The sequence below is a fragment of the Scardinius erythrophthalmus genome (genome assembly GCF_964197995.2).
Source record: "Scardinius erythrophthalmus genome assembly, chromosome: 9".
NCBI lineage: Eukaryota > Metazoa > Chordata > Actinopteri > Cypriniformes > Leuciscidae > Scardinius > Scardinius erythrophthalmus.
Window position 1 is genome coordinate 2,853,322 of NC_138229.1, and position 22,500 is coordinate 2,875,821.

Sequence of the window (22,500 nt, forward strand, 5' to 3'; positions counted from 1 at the left end):
TTTGAGTCCTGACCTGCCGCCGGTTCTGCTGTTGTTTCAGGGTGAACTGATTCTAGCGCAGAAATCACTCGTCTTTAGTGATTTACAGAAGCTGGCTGCATCTAGAGGGTTCAAAACCTCCTTTTATGTCGGATTTACATTCATCTCGCAAATGTTTTTTATCAAAATCAATAAATCGTAAAGAAACAGCAGCACTGAGCTACAATACGGTTTCACTACTTGATCAGTATTTTAGTTTTTCTGAAGAAAATTTAATATACCTGTATATGTATATATTATATACACACACAAAATTCAATACATATATTATATATGTATATATATTGTATATATTGCATATATTGTATTATATACACACATATAATTCAATACATATATTATATATGTATATATATTGTATATATTGCATATATTGTATTATATACACACATATAATATAATATATTTAATATTATGATATTTTCTAGCAGTTTTTTGCCATATTAAATGTACATTCCTCATCTTTAATGATTTGCAGAAGCTGCAACTGCTTTTGTTGTTTAGATATCATAAAATAATGTGGATGTTTTTATCCAAATCAATTTATCGTAATGAAACCGTAGCAATAAACTGCAAAATATCATATTATTAAGTATTCTTGTTTTTTCCCTGACAAAAAGGATAATATATATTATATTTTAAGTAAACTTTACATGTGAAAACATGTTTAGAATTTACAATTTTTTTATTCAAAATTGTTAGAATATTTTTCTTGACTTCAGCATAAAATTATTTATGAATTAGTATTATATTATTATTATTATTATTATTATATTATAAATATTATTATTATATTATATTATTAATAATATTATTATATTATATTATTATATTATTAATATTAGTATTATATTAGTATATTATTATTATATTATATTTGTTATTATTTATTTATTTATTGTTTATTTATTATGTTATTATTATTATTTTTATTATTATCATTAATAATAATAATAATAATATAATATTATTATATTATTATTATTATTATACATAATTATTATTTTATTTCCTATTCTCTAGCAGCCTTTATTTTTTACAGTAAAAGAAATTGTCATGAAAACAAGATCACATTTAATTTCAAATGATCAGAATAAGAAATATGTGAGATTTGCTCAAAAACTGCAATGATGATGCACAATATCATACAGTATATTCATAAGTTACTATAATTGTTTTGGCTTTATTATACGTGCACAATATGCTGTTCAGAATATCAGCTGAATGATAAAGATTTAGTGTGTGAATCTTATGTTAGTTTTAGTGAATGTTATTCTACACTGACACACAGATATAGAGCTATACAGTATTTCATGCTTTCTTTATGCTTTTATTCTTCATGCGATTCATGCGCAATGCTGTCATGAAATATGAAATATGGTGATCATTCAGCCGCTCTTCAAGTGTTACCATCATCTCTGAAGTCTTTGGTTTACAACATTATGAAGCGCTGAGAGTCATGGCTGTGTTTCAACAGAAGGATCGTGAGCAGTTGTGTGTGAATCTCTGACAGTCTGTTGGCTTTCTCACACACACACACACACACACACACACACACACACACACACACACACACACACACACACACTGATCATGGTGAGATCCAGTCTGTCACTGGCCCGAATTACACCATATATTCCTGCTTTCCTCTTCACATCGTCGGTTTAAACAGCATTAATGTGACTTTTTAACACCCAGTGTTTCGATGTTGTTGCTGTTGTTTTGAGGGAAGATTTGGGAATCATCATGCAGTGGATGAGGAGTGTATGGCTTTTGTTAAATGACCACATATTTCTCTCATGTGTAAATCTAAATCTGTCAGGCCGCGTTTATTATGTGTGTGTGTGTGTGTGTGTGTGTGTGTGTGTGTGTGTGTGTGTGTGTGTGTGTGTGTGTGTGTGTGTGTGTGTGTGTGTGTGTGTGTGTGTGTGTGTGTGTGTGTGTGTGTGTGTGTGTGTGTGTGTGATGTTATTGCCGCTGACAGTGTGAATGTGATTCTGCTGCTTTGAAGACCCTTGGAACCAAAACATGATTCACTGTTTCATGCTGTTGTTTGTAAAAAAACTAAATTTATTGTTTTGCTTTTCTTCTTTAATGTGTGTGTGTGTGTGTGTGTGTGTGTGTGTGTGTGTGTGTGTGTGTGTGTGTGTGTGTGTGTGTGTGTGTGTGTGTGTGTGTGTGTGTGTGTGTGTGTGGGAGTGTGTTTGTGTGTGTGTGTGTGTGTGTGTGTGTAAGTGTGTTTGTGTGCATGTGTGTATGTGAGAGAGAGAGTGAGTGTGTGACTGTGTGTGTGTGTGTGTGTGTGTGTGTGTGTGTGTGTGTGTGTGTGGGGGAGTGTGTTTGTGTGTGTGTGTGAGTGTGTGTGGAAGTGTGTTTGTGTGCATGTGTGTATGTGAGAGAGAGAGTGAGTGTGTGACTGTGTGTGTGTGTGTGTGTGTGTGTGTGTGTGTGTGTGTGTGTGTGTGTGTGTGTGTGTGTGTGTGTGTGTGTGTGTGTGTGTGTGTGTGTGCGTGCGTGCGTGCGTGCGTGCGTGCGTGCGTGCGTGCGTGCGTGTGTGTGTGTGTGTGTGACTGTGTGTGTGTGTGTGTGTGTGTGTGTGTGTGTGCGTGTGTGTGCGTGTGTGTGCGTGTGTGTCTTGCATCCGAATGCAAGAGAACATTATGATGTAGAGCTTTTTTTCCTCGATTTCCTCCAATTTTATTACAGATATTCCTCAGGAAGTGATGATTTTGTTCTCTTGAACACATGGAATGGAAAAGTTGCTTTATTCACAAATGTTTCATGCCATATTCCAATTTTGTATATGTTAAATTCATAGCTTTGGATGGAAACACAGTTATTGTCATCATCTGGCAATTGTAGAAGTAATTCAGCCACAAATGGAAATTGTAATTTTTTTCCTCCTGCAGGAGTTTAACTGCTGTTCCCAAAATTTACACGCTTTTCACAAGATGTAAAATAAGTCTCTGATGTCCCCAGAGTGTGTGTGTGAAGTTTTAGCTCAAAATACCCCACAGATATTTTTATATATCATGTTAAAATTGTCACTTTTTGAGGGTGAGCAAAAACGCACCGTTTTTGTGTCTGTCCCTTTAAATGCAAATGAGCTGCTGCTCCCGGCACAGGGGGCGGAGCTTCAAGAGCTCGTGTCCTTTTACCTCACACACACATGCACTGAACATTTCAAAAACGTTTAGCCTTTTATGTTAAAACCGGAGTCAGAAAGATGGAGAGACTCGAGAAGAAGTGACAACATGTAGACAACATTTCTGAATGGTTAGTTGATGAATTTATGAAGCTTATGTGTAGTTATCTTCTAGTCATTGATTAGCATATTCTGTCTTGATAATCTATAAATCGTGTTCAGGGGGCGGGGTTTATGTAAATTCTAGGGTTGGTGATGTCACTAACCCGGGAGGAATGTGGTGTAGTCTCTACCAGCCGTTTGTTGTAGTCCTTAAAAAGCCATTTCTTTAAAAGCAAATATCTCCCTTTGCTTTGAACTTTGAGCGTTGTAACTTTGCAGATGTTGTTTTTCTTTATCCATAATATATGACTTATTTTCCCTGTGTTTCGTATGATGTTTGTCCGTAAAGACAATGTGAGACTGTTTCCTTCAGCACATCTGTTCCTCTGAGCCGCGGCTTCATGTCTCATCCTCGTCTCTCTCCATAAATCTCAGCGGCTCAAATATGATTACAATTGATTTGGGCTTTTTTGTAAAGCCGCTATTTCTGTCCGCAGAGCCGTCCGCATTGAGACTCTGAGATCTAGATTTGTAAAGCGATAGAAAATGAGCCTTGTGTGATTTTCCAGAAGATCAAACCCTGCATTTTAACAGAAGTCTGTAATTAGTTTTGCACAGGCAAACGCCTCCACGTTTTCTTGTAAAGTGTCAAAAATATTAATACCCTCTGTAGTAAATATGGTTTCCACCGTGCTAAATTTCTTAAAAACGATGTTTTGTAACAGAAGAGGAGCGTTTGGTCTGCGTTCTGCAGTGTGTGTGTGTGTGTGTGTGTGTGTGTGTGTGTGTGTGAGAGGCAGAAGTGATTTTCTCAGCATGTTTCTGTGTATTTATGTCTGACGACACATGCGTTTCCTCGGCTCGCATTATCTGCTTCTCAAGCACATGCGCATCCACGAGACCGTCAACAACACACACACACACACACACACACACTTAAAACCTCCACGAGACCGTCAACAACACACACATACAAACACACACACACACACACTTAAAACCTCCACGAGACCGTCAACAACACACACACACACACACACACACACACACACACACACACACACACACACACACTTAAAGGGGTGGTTGATTGCTATTTCACTTTTTTCATTTTAAATACTGTGTAATGTTGCTGTTGGTGCATGAACAGTATCTGCAAAGTTGCTGCGCTTAAAGTTCAACGTAAGCAGAGATATTGTCTTTTAAAAATCAGGAAGTTTAATGCCTACAAAAACGACTCGAATGGGACTACAACGAGATACTTCCCGGGTTTTATAAGTAACTAACCCATACATTTACATCAACCCTCCCTCCGGAACATGTTCTGCTGTCGAAGAGGAGGAGTTATAGTGGAGAGCTGTAGCTGTCAGGTCTTCTGTGTTCAGGCTTCCTACAGACGCTGGAGTTCGTCAACAATGGTTAAAATTTAAGTTTGGTTATGTTCCTGACAATTACAATCGTAGTTTAGCTCTCTGTGCTGCACATTTATGGAAGACAGCTTCCAGAATCTACACGAGTTCAATGTCGGATTCAACAAGAAACTATTACTCCAACATGAAGCAGTTACAGCTTTAAAACCAGAGGCCACAACCTGCAAGTAAGATTTAATCATTTTAAATGTATTTGCCTGTATAATTTAAGACGTAATGTTTTACTTTTATCAAGGATGTAAAAAAATCCCAGCGCTGGCTGTAGATGCGTACAAACATTTTGGACCCGAATTTGTAACTTATATGTACAAATTTTGTAAACGTATTTCCCATGTTTACTTTATGACGTAATTTTTTTATTTGATCAAGAACGCAAACCAATGCCAAAGCTGTTTGGTTATAGTACCTAGTTAGTTCGATGTTATTTTGTGTGTATAAGAAACGTATACAAACTTCAAAAAATTATCGCAACAGCAAACTTCAGCTGCACATGCTACACCTAAAGAAAACGACAAACTGAGTAAACTACCGGTAAGTTTTGTGAATAGTTAAACGGTTGTTCATTCTATCAATAAAACAATATCTTTAAAAAACGGTATTACTCAGTCATGTATTCAGTTATATTAAATGTTTAATCAGGGGGAAAGCGTATCTCAAAAGCTAACAAACAGCAGTAGCATTTTCAAGTAACAGCGTATGGGAATTCTTTGAGAAAATAATAATTAAAAAAAATTACCATTCAGAAACGTTTAGTAAGAGCCGTGTTTGCGGAGGTTCTGCTTGACTCTCTTCATCACCGCTCTCTGGGTCTGATTCTGGCTCAAACTGATGAGGCAATATTGACACCATTACATTTGACCGGGTCCGGAGCACATGCAACTGTCGCCCGTAAAGGTAATGGGCGTGAAGATTCTGGACGCAGTTTAGCCAATTACAGCACGCCGGCCGAACTAACCAATCTGAGCTCATTGCCTCTTTCTGAGGGAGTGGTTTCATAGAATCAGGAAGTCAACCGGTCGTTCAAATGACAGAGGAGGAAGCGGCTTACAATAAAGGTGAAATTTATGAAAAATAAGGCGTTTTTTAACAAACGAAACACGAAGACATGTTATATTGCAGCCCATAAACACAATCAAGCAAAGAAAAAAGGCAGTAAACCACCCCTTTAAAACCTCCACGAGACCATCAACAACACACACACACACACACACTTAAAACCTCCACGAGCAACCGTCAACAATAAACACACACACACACACACACTTAAAACCTCCACGAGACCGTCAACAACACACATATACAAACACACACACACACACACTTAAAACCTCCACGAGACCGTCAACAACACACACACACACACACACACACACACACACACTTAAAACCTCCACGAGCATCCGTCAACAATAAACACACACACACACACAATTAAAACCTCCACGAGACCGTCAACAACACACACACACACACACACACACACACACACACTTAAAACCTCAACGAGACCATCAACAATACACACACACATACACACTCATACACTTAAAACCTCCACGAGAGACTGTCAACAACAACACACACACACACACACACACACACACACACACACACACACACACACACACTTAAAACCTCCACGAGACCATCAACAATACACACACACACACACACACACACACACACACACACTTATAACCTCCACGAGAGACTGTCAACAACACACACACACACACACACACACACACACACACACACTTAAAACCTCCACGAGACCGTCAACAATTCACACACACACACACACACACACACACTTAAAACCTCCACGAGAGACCGTCAACAACACACACACACACACACACACACACACACACTTAAAACCTCCACGAGACCGTCAACAACACACACACACACACACACACACTTAAAACCTCCACGAGCAACCGTCAACAATAAACACACACACACACACAATTAAAACCTCCACGAGACCGTCAACAACACACACACACACACACACACACACACACACACTTAAGTTAAAACCTCAACGAGACCATCAACAACACACACACACACACACACACACACACACACACACACACACACTTAAAACCTCCACGAGCATCCGTCAACAATAAACACACACACACACACAATTAAAACCTCCACGAGACCGTCAACAACACACACACACACACACACACACACACACACACACACTTAAAACCTCAACGAGACCATCAACAATACACACACACATACACACTCATACACTTAAAACCTACACGAGAGACTGTCAACAACAACACACACACACACACACACACACACACACACACACACACACACACACACACACACACACACTTAAAACCTCCACGAGACCATCAACAATACACACACACACACACACACACACACACACACACTTATAACCTCCACGAGAGACTGTCAACAACACACACACACACACACACACACACACACTTAAAACCTCCACGAGACCGTCAACAATTCACACACACACACACACACACTTAAAACCTCCACGAGAGACCGTCAACAACACACACACACACACACACACACACACACACTTAAAACCTCCACGAGACCGTCAACAACACACACACACACACACACACACACACACTTAAAACCTCCACGAGCAACCGTCAACAATAAACACACACACACACACAATTAAAACCTCCACGAGACCGTCAACAACACACACACACACACACACTTAAAATCTCCACGAGAGACCATCAACAATACACACACACACACACACAGTTAAAACCTCCACGAGACCATCAACAACACACACATACACACTCATACACTTAAAACCTCCACGAGCGACCGTCAACAATACACACACACACACACATTTAAAACCTCCACGAGCGACCATCAACAATACTGCATCTTCTATCAACACACACACACACACACACACACACACACACACACACACACACACACACACACACACACACACACACACACACACACACTTAAAGCTTTACAGAGGATATTCTTGATCTCACAAAATCTGTCTGGATCACATTTAACCCCAACATCAAAATAAACAAAAACGATCATATATAAAGTTTTTTTTTTTTTTTGTTTTTTTTTTTTTTTATTATTTGCATTTTGACATTATTTTCATGACACTTAAATACATTTTCCCTGGAAACAAAAATTATTTACTATTTAAATAGTGAGTATTTATGTGTGATGCATTATAAAAGCCTTTATGTGTGATGCATTATAAAAGTATTTTTAATGCATTAATTATGCCTTATAATGCACCTTATTATGATCTCATGAATAACTGTTACCACAGTTATAATGCTTATACATTGTTACACCTTCAGAAAGTAGAATGCATTAAAATACACGACAAAACTGTAATGCATTTTAACTTAAAAAATATATAATGCATTATAATGTACATTGTGAATACCTTTATAATGCATTATACATAAAGGCTTTAAATGAAGTGCTAATGGTCCTAAAATAAGCTTGATTTTTTTTATTATGAAAAATATAATTTTCTTTAGATTTTGCACTGAAAATATGCCCTGGACACGTGTTGAGGAGATTCAGTCGTGTTCCAGAGTCAAATGAAGATTAAAGCCACTGTTGTTTGTTTGCAGTGCTGCATTGCTGCTCTAATTCCCACTCTGAGATATCCCGCTGGTGTCGGGTGTAAAGCAGGTCAGGTTCTGATATCTTGCTTTGATTCGGCGCCGGCACGTGCGCAGGAATGATTGACAGGTTGGCTTGTCAGTGGCTCCGCCCCCTCCCCTTGAATGCAGTGACACAGAAACATGTGTGAGGAAAGCGCAGTGTGAAATAACCGCTAGGCATCCGAGAGCTGCAGACTCACGCCGCTTGTCCTTGGACTGTTATTCACACATTAACCAGTGTGTGTGTTCGGAAGACAGTGTGTTTGTTGCAGTTAGCATGCATATTTTCTGTGACCTATTATAGTTCCCGAAATGTGAGTGGATAATGTATCCCACAATGCAATGCACTTGACTTGACCTTCCGCTTCTAGTGAGACGACTGCACGATTTGAAACATTATTTAATTAGAAAATTGCATATGAAATGTGAAATATTTATTTCTGAGATCATAACTGGATGCCATTCAATGAACCAGACATGAACGTTCTCTGATTTGAACACACACCTTACACATATGCAGCCTAGACGCATCATCAGTGATGTCACTAGGCATGATCGTTAGCACAAAACACTTACGCATCATTAATGGAACCTTTTTTTTAAATGTTACTGGTTTTAGAAAGTTCAGATTCAAAAGTAACATTCCTGTAATGTTGTTAGAAGAATGATCAAATGGAATGTTTGTATAACCAAGAGAAATCATTTTTGAAACGTTTAAAAACTGGACGCTCAGAGAACATTCAAAAGTAGCATTCCAATAATTAGTCCAGTCATTTTATGAAAAAAGGTTGAACAAATTGCAACAGAAGCAAACACAACTGATTTTGTATCCTTAATATGTCCTGAGTAAGGAAAAAAAGTCCAGAAGAATCCCATTAGGGGAAAGTTTTGAAAAAGACCCAAATATATCCTATTCATACACTTATTCATTCTTTTCTCACGTGAATAGAGTAAAAATGTTAACCTTTAGATATCATCATGAAAATTACTGAGTTTGATTACTGACATCAAGACAAACAAAAAATGCATTACAAGTTTTTTGAAATTGTTTGTTAACATGTACAAACGGTGCATAATCTAATTACGTATGTGCTAATTTGCATGAATACCACAACAGATCTAAACATTGGGTATAGCCAGGCGAAAATGTCTTGTTGAATCTTGTTGACACATAACAGTAAAATACTTAATGTTAAGGTCTAAATGGAACCCATTTAGGCTACCCATGAGCTTTAATACATAGAGGCAGGAAGAAGTGCTTTAGAAACCAGCCTTTATTAATTATTATTGCAGAGATGGGGTTTGGGGTTGGGTCTGTGGGACTGTTTCAGGGGGACGAGTCTGAGGGAAGAACAGGAGACATGGTAAGGAGAATGCAGAAGACAAAAGATAAGTAAAATAAAAAGTGAATCCCCAGAAACAGTCCCACAGACCCAACCCTAAACCCCATCTCTGCAATAATAATTAATAAAGGCTGGTTTCTAAAGTACTTCCTCCTGCCTCTATGTATTAAAGCTCATGGGTAGCCTAAATGGGTTCATTCAGACCTTAATATTAAGAATTTTACTGTTATGTGTCAACAAGATTGAACAAGACATTTTCCCCTGGCTATACCCAATGTTTAGATCTGTTGTGGTATTTATGCAAATTAGCACATACGCAATTAGATTATGCACCGTTTGTCCATGTTAACAAATAATTTCAAAAAACTTGTAATGCATTTTTTGTTTGTCCTGATGTAAGTAATCAACTCAGTAATTTTCATGGTGATATCTAAAGGGTAAAGTTTTTACTCTATTCACGTGAGAATAAGAATGAATAGGCGTATGAATAGACTATATTTGGGTCTTTTTCGAAACTTTCCCCTAATGGGATTCTTCTGGACTTTTTTTCCTTACTCAGGACAAATTGAGGATACAAAATCAGTTGAGTTTGCTTCTGTTGCAATTTGTTCAAGGTTGACCCCCATTTTGGCTTAAAATGACTGGACTAAATATTTGAACGTTAAAATGGAATGTTTCTGTAATGTTTGCATAACCAATAATTTTATTTTATTTTTAAACGTTAAAATACTGGATTTTTTTAAATATTCAATGAACATTTGTAAAATCATTTTCATAGCTTAAAGGCAAAATGTTCTAAGGATATATTTTTGTTCGCTGGGTTAATGAGATTGTGTTTAAAACAAAGCGTCCTGAGCATTTTCTCAGACTTTTATGTGGTTTAAATGAATCTTTTATTGTTTTATTAGCAAAGACTTTTACCTGCATTTAATTAAATTAATGGGATTAATATCTTTCTCTTGCTCTGTCGCTTCAGACGCTGCTCTTAAGAAGACCCACTTAACCGAGGTGAAGCATCGTTCATCATCCATATATCATCATAAAACTACAATTTTACTGCATGCAATCTTGAGAAGAGTTAAAGGAGGAGTTCACTTTCAAATTAAAATTTCCTGATGATTTATTCTCCCACACGTCATCCAAGATGTCCATGTCTTTCTTTCTTCAGTTGAAAAGAAATTAAGGTTTTTGAGGAAAACATTCCAGGATTTTTCCAACGTGATGACGTAATGCGTGGCGCATCTCAGAGATGGTACAAGACGGGCATTTGAGGTTAAAAAGTATATAATTTTTATAAAATGATGGATGGTTTGTCTAGATGAGACTCTTCTTCCTCGGCTGGGATCGTGTCGAAACTTTGAAGCTGCACTGAAACTCAAATTTGGACCTTCAACCCTTTTGGACCCCATTGAAGTCCATTATATGGAGAAAAATCCTGGAATGTTTTCCTCAAAAACCTTCATTTCTTTTCGACTGAAGAAAGAAAGACATGAACATCTTGGATGACGTGGGGGAGAGTAAATCAACAGGAAATTTTAATTTGAAAGTGAACTCCTCCTTTAAACGCTTAAGTGTTTCATTTTAGAGGAATATGTTATTGATCTGAGCTTTCAGAAATGAATGAGATTTAATGTTAAAATTAAAATAGATCCAGATGAGTCAGTAGTGGTCCCACAGTGAGAGTATTGTGGATATCTCTGAGATGAACTCAGATCAGTGTGTGTCTCCTCAGATGCCGTCTTCCTCGTGTCAGCCCGTCTCCGGCCTCGAGAAGAAGATCGGCCACCGGCGAGTCGATGCGTCCGGCGAGACCACGTACAAGAAGGTGCGTCTCAATCTCAGTCTCAGTCGTTCTTCACAGTTTCTCTCATCCTTTACTTCAGGCTGCTGATATATTTACAGTTGGGTCCAAACGTGTCTGCACTGGAAATCTATTTTCTTCCTGGTAACGATTGTCACGTCACCAGTCACATGTCGCACGGGTATATTTGTGGCAATAGCCAACAATACATTGTATGGGTCAAAATTATCGATTTTTCTTTTATGCCAAAAATCATTAGGATATTAAGTAAAGATCATGTTCCATGAAGATATTTAGTAAATTTCCTACCGTAAATATATAAAACATGTATTTTTGTGAGTGAATGCTGCACAATCGTGAACATAAATGCACAACTTTAAAGGAGATTTTCTCAATGTTTCGATTTTTTTGCACCCTCAGATTCCAGATTTACAATAGTTGTATCTCAGCCAAATATTGTCCTATCATAACCCACCATACATCACTGGCAAGCTTATTTATTCAGCTTTCAGGTTATGTATAAATCTCAATTTCAATTCAGTTTTGTGGTCCAGGGTCACATATATTTTAGTAATCATCATTAATGAAAGCGTAAGCTCTCAGAATTCATCCTGTGAAACTGTTTTGGTAATTGCGTTATATATGGAAACAAAGCTTTAAACCTTTTAGCGCCTCAGTTTTCGGTACATTAACTTCAGTAATGCATTTACTATTACATTATTAAAATCAAAAGTTAAAGTATCTGTTCATATTATTTAATGGAGTTAACATGAATTAACAATAAACATTGTTGTATTTTAATTAATTAATTATATTAATTTAATAACAAATGTAATACTCATTGCTACCTTATTGTGAATTGTTACCAAATATATACAGTAATTATATATTTTATATACAAATATCTATATTTATAAAAAAAGAAATATATATATTTGAAATTCTTATTTTATATATTTATATATTTTTTATTTTAATAAACATATAATTATATTTATTTAATATTTTATTATTTATTTATTATGTATTTATATTATGAAAATATGTATATATTTTGTATACAAATTATATTTTTTGGTGCTGTCAAATAGATTAATAGCATCTAACATAAAAGTTTGTGTAATATACTTTGTAATAAATGTCTGTGAATACTATATATACTATATAAACTGTATGTATATGTGTGTGTATACTTACATATATGTATGCATATATACATATATATGTGTGTGTATATGTATATACACACACACACATATATATACACACAAATATATTATAAAAACACAAAATTTAATGTTGCGATTAATGGATTTGACAGAACTATTTTTTATATATTTAAAAAAAATATATATAATAAAATTCTGTATTTATATTTGATCATTTGTATCCTTCTTACATTTACATTTATGCATTTGACAGACGCTTTTATCCAAAGCGACTTAAATTGCATTTCAGGGTACACATTGACAATCTTATCAGTTCTTGCTTTCCCTGGGAATCGAACCCATGACCTTGGCGTTGCAGGCGCCAGCGCTCCACTGTTTGAGCTCCAGGAAAGCTCGTTCTTAGATCATTCCTCCTGACATCCAGTGATTTTGTGTGATGTTTAACTGGTGTCGTGTGTCTCCAGACGACCTCGTCTGCCCTGAAAGGAGCCATTCAGCTGGGCATCGGATACACCGTGGGGAACCTGAGCTCCAAACCCGAGCGGGACGTCCTCATGCAGGACTTCTACGTGGTGGAGAGCATCTTCTTCCCCAGGTCTGTCGGAGCAAGGCCAGGGCTTTACGCTTCTTTCAAACTGCTTACAAACAATCTCTGAAACTATGGCTCCATTTCCTGAAACTCTACACACAAAACCACAAAACACACACACAACATGCATATATGTGTATATATGTAGTTGATTAATGTTGATTAATTCATTAAATGAATGTATAGTTTGTATAGAAATTTTTTGGCTATATATACATTTGTGTGTATGTATATATATATATATATATATATATATATACATACACATATATACACATAGAAATTCAACATAATTTATGTATATATACACAAAAAATGTTGATGTATATATTTTTCGTCAGATAAATTATATATATATATACATTGAATCTGAGAAAAATTAACAAATACACACACACACACACACACACACACACCCACACACACAAACAAACACACACACACATATATATATGTAAATTTATCAAATTAAGACCTACATTTAAGATAATTATAATTTGTGTCCATAAGTTTTACTTGAGTTTTTTTTAAATGATTATGATTCTTAATTCATATTCTACTGTAATACAGTAAAAATAAATACTGTAATACAATGTTTTTTTATATTTAAATCAGCATAAAGGACAGACTGTCAAACAAACACTCCAATATTTACAATTTGTTTACATTGGTATTTTTTTTTTTTTTTTTTTGCAGTATAATAAGAATAATGATGTAAATGTCAGTGAAAATGTCAATGCAAAAAAAATAAAAATCTTACATTAAGATGCGTCTAGTAGATGAGTAAAATGACATATGATATTATGTCTTGTTTTCTGGGGAAATAAATCAAAATTAAGTGAGTTTTTGCTTAAAACAAGCAAAATTATCAGCCAATGCGGTAAGAAAAATAATCTTGTGTCTGTTTGAATTAAGATCATTTTTCTTACCCCATTAGTAAATCATTTTGCTTGTTTTAAGCAAAAAAGTATAGTATATCTCACTAGTATAACCAATGCTTTTGCTAACAGTGACATGTGACCCTAAGTCACACTGAGCCTGAATGAAATGATCCGGATGTCATGTGATGTCCTCCGTGTCTCTGTTTCTCCCAGTGAAGGCAGTAATCTGACGCCAGCGCATCACTATCCAGACTTCAGGTTTAAGACATACGCTCCCGTGGCGTTCCGCTACTTCAGAGAGCTCTTCGGGATCCGACCCGACGACTATCTGGTGAGACGCGTCACACACACACATCCACAAACACTGCCTTCGACACATTCAGGGGTGTGTTTCCCGAACGCATCGTTAGCCAACTGTGGTCGCAAGTTCTGTCGTTATCAGCAGTTCAACGAGTCTGTGTTTCCCAAACCATCGCTCCAACGAACATTCACACACAGCATCGCAGAGTTGTGTGTTTGAGCGACAGATCTAGTGGTTAGAAACAGAGTTTCTAGTTTGCATGACATGTGGACTCAATAAATCCTTATCTTGAGCAAAATAAGCAAGCTGACATTCAGTGCAATCTATATATTTTATTTAGAATACATACAAATGTTATTTACGTCTTTTAGTTTGTCAAGAGATTTACAGTTTTTTCCCATTGCTAACACACAATTTTGCAAACTAGGCTGGATTTATCAAAATACTAAACACAATTCACAAAACCACACACCCAAACTGCAAAATACCTCATATATCCTGCAGAATGAAGCACTGCAACCAAAACTACATATAGCATTATCAAAATCAAACTTTTGCACGAGATGGCACACACTTCATTCATATTAGCAGATTTGTTGTGTAACCAAGTACACACTGTTGGACATAATGAAGAGCACTCTCATCTTTAGTATGCTTTGCCATAATACTAAAATAGTTCAAATTGTAGAAAATTATTCTGATTGTTCACATGCACAGAAATATGTGCAGATACACACACACACACGCTGTTGAAACTAGGGCTGTTTTCGACTAAGGATTTTCATAGTCGAATCTGATTCGTTAGATTTTGCCGTAGTCGACTGATAGTCGAACCTTTTTTTTTTTTCTTTTTTTTTTAGATAGCAGCTAGATTTTTTCCATTTCAAACAAAAGAGCTAAAAAACACATATATATCACACATATATCATAACATTTCATAAACATGAGGAGCAATATGAGAGGGAAATTTGGTAATCGTTGTTTAGGTACATTAAACAACGTAAAGCTTTTTAACGCACATGAGAACCGTGTGGAGTCAACTCACAGCCGCTCCGCAGCCCTGCTGAAAATGTGAAGCAGATTTTTGAATACATTTTTATTTATTTACATTAGTAAGCTACAGGACATCGTCTTTTAAAACATGACCTGAAAAAATAAAATAAAAATGGTACCCAGCCCTTCTGAAAATGCGAATGCGTCTCTGTCCCCAGCACATTTCAAACCAAACTGACGCCCATGTATTCGACTATGAGGTTCATAGTCGAATCAGACCTCTCCGAATCGAATCGTCGAATCCTCGACTATTAGAAGTCAGCCCTAGTTGAAACATTTGTTTTTTTATTTTTCACAGTGCAACATATGCACAGCAGAAATATTTACACTGGACTGAACAAAAATATGCTCACAAAAAACAGTAAACTGAAAAAGATTGAAATGTTGAATATAAATATGAATATGAATGAAGTGTGCGCCATTTCGTGCAAAAGTTTGATTTTGATAATGCTGTATGTAGTTTTGGTTGCAGTGCGATATAATTAGGTATTTTGCAGTTTGGGTGTGTGGTTTTGTGAATTGTGTTAAGTATTTTGATAAAACCAGCCTATTGTGTGTTAGCAATTGGAAAAAAGTTTGAATAAAATATAATTATTAATAATTTTCACTTTAAAAAAATATTGGAGAGGAGTGCTTTGGATCTTGACTCTATATTGAAGAATCATTGAGGGTGAAATGTCCATATCGGGCAGAGCTGAGGGTCATGGGAAGGTTAATGCGTGATTGTGATATGAGAGTCTGGAGCTTAAATGAAACCTAAACATATTAGCTGTGTGAAAGCACATGGCCACTTTATAAGCCCACAAACACACACACACTTGCACACATGTCTAGTTTACTATCTTTGTGAGGACTCTCTATAGACGTAATGCTTTTTACACTGTACAAACTGTATATTCTCTCCCCTTACACTAACCCTACCCCTAAACCTACCCATCACACACACACACACACACACACACACACACACACACACACACACTAACCCGACCCCTAAACCTACCCATTTTACACACACACACACACACACACACACACACACACACACACACACACACACTAACCCTACCCCTAAACCTACCCATCACACACACACACACACACACACACACACACACACACACACACACACACACTAACCCGACCCCTAAACCTACCCATTTTACACACACACACACACACACACACACACACTAACCCGACCCCTAAACCTACCCATTTCACACACACACACACACACACACACACACACACACACACTAACCCTACCCCTAAACCTACCCATCACACACACACACTAACCCTACCACTAAACCTACCCATTTTACACACACACACACTAACCCTACCCCTAAACCTACCCATCACACACACACACACACACACACACACACACACACACACTAACCCGACCCCTAAACCTAGCCATTTTACACACACACACACACACACACACACACACACACACACACACACACACACACACACACACACACACACACACACACACACACACACTAACCCGACCCCTATACCTACCCATCTCACACACACACACACACACACACACACACACACACACACACACACTAACCCGACCCCTATACCTACCCATCTCACACACACACACACACACACACACACACACACACACACACACACACACACTAACCCTACCTCTAAATCTACCCATCTTACACACACACACACACACACACACAATAAACCTACCCATCACACACAACAAAAAAATATCATTCTGTATAATTTATAAGATTGCTTCCTCATGGGGACCAAAAAAGTTCCCACAAGGTCAACATTCCTCAACATTTACTGGTATTACTATAAACCATTTGGTCCCCACAACATACGAAATACCAGGACCACACACACACTCAAACTCAAACTCACAGACACACACACACACGAACACACATGCAACCTGAGACAGATGGTGATTAGCACACTAATACTTTCCTTTCTAAGCTCTTAAAACCACTGTGCGTGTGTGTGTGTGTATGTGTGTTCTTGTACTGTATATATGGTTTATGAGGACACAAATGTGTATTATGACATGGGCATTACAACGTAAACATGGACACACTCCCAGTGTCTTCAGAAACCAAATGCCTGAAGAAACATTCTGAACAGTGTTTTTTGTTGTTGTTGTTGTTGTTGTTGTTGTTGTTGTTGTTGTCCAAAAATGCAGAAAGTTTTCTGTGATGGGTAGGTTTAGAGGTATAGAGTAAATAACATAACTAATAATCAATAATATAATGTCTAAACGTGCAGGACTTCTGCTGAACTTTTACATTCAACAAAAATGGACGGTGATTCATGTCAATATCAAGTTCCAAAAAACATGAAAGTGTGACTATATTAACCATGAATCAGAACAAATGCAGCGTCCTCTGACGTCCCGTTGTGTTTCTCTCTGTTCCTGCAGTATTCTCTCTGTAACGAACCCTTGATCGAGCTCTCAAACCCCGGTGCCAGCGGCTCTATCTTCTACGTCACTCGAGACGATGAGTTCATCCTGAAGACCGTCATGCACAAAGAGGCCGAGTTCCTGCAGAAGCTGCTTCCAGGATACTATATGGTGAGTCTGCTTTAGCACCCCTAAACCTACTCATCACACACACACACACACACACACACACACACACACACACACACACACACACACTAACCCGACCCCTAAACCTACCCATCTCACACACACACACACACACACACAAACACACACACACACACACACTAACCCGACCCCTAAACCTACTCATCTCACACACACACACACACACACACACACACACACACACACACACACACACTAACCCGACCCCTAAACCTACTCATCACACACACACACACACACACACACACACACACACACACACACACACACACACACACTAACCCGACCCCTAAACCTACCCATCTCACACACACACACACACACACACACACACACACATACTAACCCGACCCCTAAACCTACCCATCTCACACACACACACACATACTAACCCGACCCCTAAACCTACCCATCTCACACACACACACACACACACACACACACACACACACACACACACACACACACACACACACACTAACCCGACCCCTAAACCTACCCATCTCTAACACACACACACACACACATACTAACCCGACCCCTAAACCTACCCATCTCACACACACACACACACACACACACACACACACACACACACACACACTAACTCGACCCCTAAACCTACCCATCTCACACACACACACACACACACACACACACACTAAACCATGCACAAAGAGGCTGAGTTCCTGCAGAAGCTGCTTCCAGGATACTATATGGTGAGTCTGCTTTAGCACCATATCCACCCTAAATAGTGTACAATATAAGAGAGCATGACAACATTTCCTGCATTAGATCATATTTCTGGTAAAGTCTGCATATTAACAGTAGCGCTTTAGACTAATATTGTGCACAACTCTTTTAAAAATGTTATGACTGTGATGTGAATGCAGCAGTACGAGTAAGTGAAGTAATGATGAAGTTTAGGTAATGAAAGAGTATGTATGAGTTTGTGGTCAGGATGCCGTTTTTATAACATAGTTATGTGTCCAAATAAAACTTTTTTTTTTTTAAGTCACATCTGCCATATTTACTTAAAAAAGTGCAGTTTTCAAATGCCTCATTTTCAGCAAACAAAGACAGCACAAATCTGAATTAAAGGATTTTTTAACAGGTTTTGTATTGTAATTAGTATATGTACATAAACAATATGTCCTCTTTTTTTTGTACCCAGAAATCCAAATTCAAATTCAAATTTATTTATAAAGCACTAAATAAAACAACAAAGTTGACCATAGTGCTTTACAAGCAGTAAAACAATGAGCAGAGAAAAAACAAATAAAAGAAGATGCATATCCATATATCTAAATAGGTAGTATAAACATTATAAAACAGTCAAAAAAACATACAGTGCTATGCATAAGTTTAGACACCCATGCTAAAGTTGACTAAAAAGAGGAATAAAAAATCATCTTTTGGAAATTGAACTTAATGCCTTAATTAAAAAAATGAGGAAAAATCCAACCTTTAAGGACACCAATTTTCTTTGTGAATGAATAATGTATCGTAAATAAATAAATGTTCTTCCTTAAAATACAGGGTGCATAAGTCTGGACACCCCTATGTTAAATTCCCACAGAGGCAGGCAGATTTTTATTTTTAAGTATTTTTTTTATTTTTTTTAGGATACTATGCATCCTGATAAAGTTCCCTTGGCCTTTGGAATTAAAATAGCTCCACATCATCACATAACCTTCACCATACCTAGAGACTGGCATGGTTTTATTTCAGTTAGCCTAATAGCTAGTTTGATTTGCATTGAGAGATGATCTTATGGAAAGTACCCCATGCCAATCTCTAGGTATGGTGAAGGCTATGTGATGATGTGGGGATATTTTAATTCCAGAGGCCAAGGGAACTTTATCAGGATGCATAGTATCCTGGATCCATGAAGTAACTGGCCTTTAAAAATAAAAATCTGCCTGCCTCTATGGGAATTTAACATAGGGGTGTCCAAACTTATGCACCCTGTATTTTAAGGAAGAACATTTATTTATTTACGATACATTATTCATTCACAAAGAAAATTGGTGTCCTTAAAGGTTGGATTTTTCCTCATTTTTTTAATTAAGGCATTAAGTTCAATTTCCAAAAGATGATTTTTTATTCCTCTTTTTAGTCAACTTTAGCATGGGTGTCTAAACTTATGCATAGCACTGTATATTATAATAAGGAAATAAAAGACACTAGCATCCTTCACACTTATCTTGATCGAACGCTATCATAAAAAAATATGTTTTCAGATGGCTTTTAAACTGAAGGTCCCTGATATATAAAGGTAGACTGTTCCATAATTTCGCGAAAGCGCGATCCCCTCTAGACTTCATCTTAGACCGAGGAACAGCAAGACGTTTCTGAGATTGTGATCGTAGTGATCTCGTTGACTTTTGTTCCTGGATTAGATCAGCAATATAAGATGGGGCTAAACCATGTAGAGATTTAAATACAAATAACAAAAATTTAAAATGAATCCTAAAAGTGACAGGCAACCAATGTAATGATTTTAACACCGGAGTAATATGATGGAATTTGCGAGTGCTTGTAATCAATCTTGCAGCCGCATTCTGGACCATCTGCAGTCTATCTAAAACTTTATTTTGAGATCTAATCTAAATTTATTTTATCTAAAACTGTCTAAAACTTTATTTTGAGCACCATAATATAACGAGTTGCAATAGTCTAATCTCGAAGTGATAAATGCATGAATTATTTTTCTGGGATAAAAAAGGCTTAATTTTGGAAATCATCCTCAATTTAAAGAAGCTCGTTCTAACGATTTCATTTATCTGTTTGTCAAATTTAAGTGCACTATCACAAATCATCCCCAGATTTTTTGCATGATGTTTTCTAAACAGGCTCAGAGGACCCAGCTCAGTTTCACCTGCGTTATCAAGGTCGGAGGGACCAAAAAGAATCAATTCTGTTTTCGATTCATTAAGGCTCAAGAAATTTGTAGACATTCATGCCTTAACTTCATTTAAACATGCCAACAATCTTTCTATGGCAGCGGAGTCATTTGACTTAAGTGGTGTATACAGCTGTGTATCGTCTGCGTAGCAGTGGAATATATTTACACTGTATTTACGCAAGATTGAACCCAAAGGAAGCATATAAAAAGAAAAGAGAAGTGGTGCTAAAACGGACCCTTGTGGAAGGCCACATGATAAAGGTGATGAAGCCGATGTGCACTCACCCATACAAACAGAGAATCGTCTATTTAAGAGATAGGACTTAAACCAATTTAAAGGGGGGGTACAATGGTGTTTCATGTATTCAGAGTTGTTTACAGTGTTAAAGAGATGGATTCTCATGCTTAACATGGCCAAAGTTTTTTAAAAATATTTTGGACGAATAACGGAGAATTTCTGTGCCGAAAATCTTACTTCCGGGTTGGTACAAGTTTCGGCTGTTTTTTTTTTGACCGTGGATCTAATAACGTAGACCAGAGTGGAACTCCTTATATGAGCATTTCTCCCGGAAAAGCGCGACCGCGCACCTCAACAGGAAATCATCGGCAGCGCTGCATAGTGTCTCCAAAGTGTTTTTGGTGAGGGAAAGCTTACCAAAGAACCCAGCGTTAGGAACAGTGGATGCAGAAACGAGTTGTGTAGACTGTTTGTTCCCTGCATTTCGACGATGAATGTTTTATAAAGCCCAGATCGACGGATTCTCTCTATGGCTCTGGCTTCGCCCACACGGCCCGCCTCCAGACGCTCGGTTTTTTCCGGAAAGACTCGGTACAGCCTATTTTCTCTTATAAATATAATAAAACTAAAAGACTTTTTGGAGATATGAAGGATGCAATACTACTCTATAGGTACTCAAGATTAACAGGAGATTGAGTGAAAATGAGCATTTCACCCCCCCTTTAAGGCATTTCCAGAAATGCCTACACATGTTTCAAGCCGGGAAATAAGAATATTGTGGTCAACCGTGTCGAACGCTGCTGTGAGATCCAACAGCAGAAGAACAGTCACATTCCCTTGATCGGTTGCCAAAAAGATATCATTAAAAACCTTCAATAACACTGTTTCTGTGCTATGGTGCTTCTTAAAACCCGACTGAAGTACTTCACCGATATGATTTTCATCAGTAAATGACTCCAGTTGAATCAGAATACATTTCTCTAAGATCTTTGCCAGAAATGGAAGTTTTGAGATAGGTCTATAATTGCAAAGAACGCTCTTATCCAGATTTTCTTTTTTCAGCAAAGGCTGGACTACAGCATGTTTACAATACTCGGGAACAATCCCTGAAAGTAAGCTTTTATTAATTATAGATACCATATATGGGCCAACCGATTCA

At 37.3% G+C, this 22,500-nt stretch overlaps 1 protein-coding gene across 2 annotated transcripts in view; it reads left to right on the forward strand.

The window, feature by feature from the left end:
• The window catches only part of pip5k1cb (phosphatidylinositol-4-phosphate 5-kinase, type I, gamma b), a 73,606-nt gene that overhangs the window by 15,752 nt on the left and 35,354 nt on the right, over window positions 1-22,500 (forward strand). For both annotated transcript variants that reach the window (XM_081374794.1, XM_081374793.1), the window contains exons 2-6: window positions 10,740-10,771; window positions 11,496-11,588; window positions 13,198-13,328; window positions 14,417-14,534; window positions 18,004-18,156. In XM_081374794.1, coding sequence (XP_081230920.1) covers window positions 10,740-10,771; window positions 11,496-11,588; window positions 13,198-13,328; window positions 14,417-14,534; window positions 18,004-18,156 — 527 coding nt within the window. The remainder of the gene's footprint in view (window positions 1-10,739; window positions 10,772-11,495; window positions 11,589-13,197; window positions 13,329-14,416; window positions 14,535-18,003; window positions 18,157-22,500) is intronic.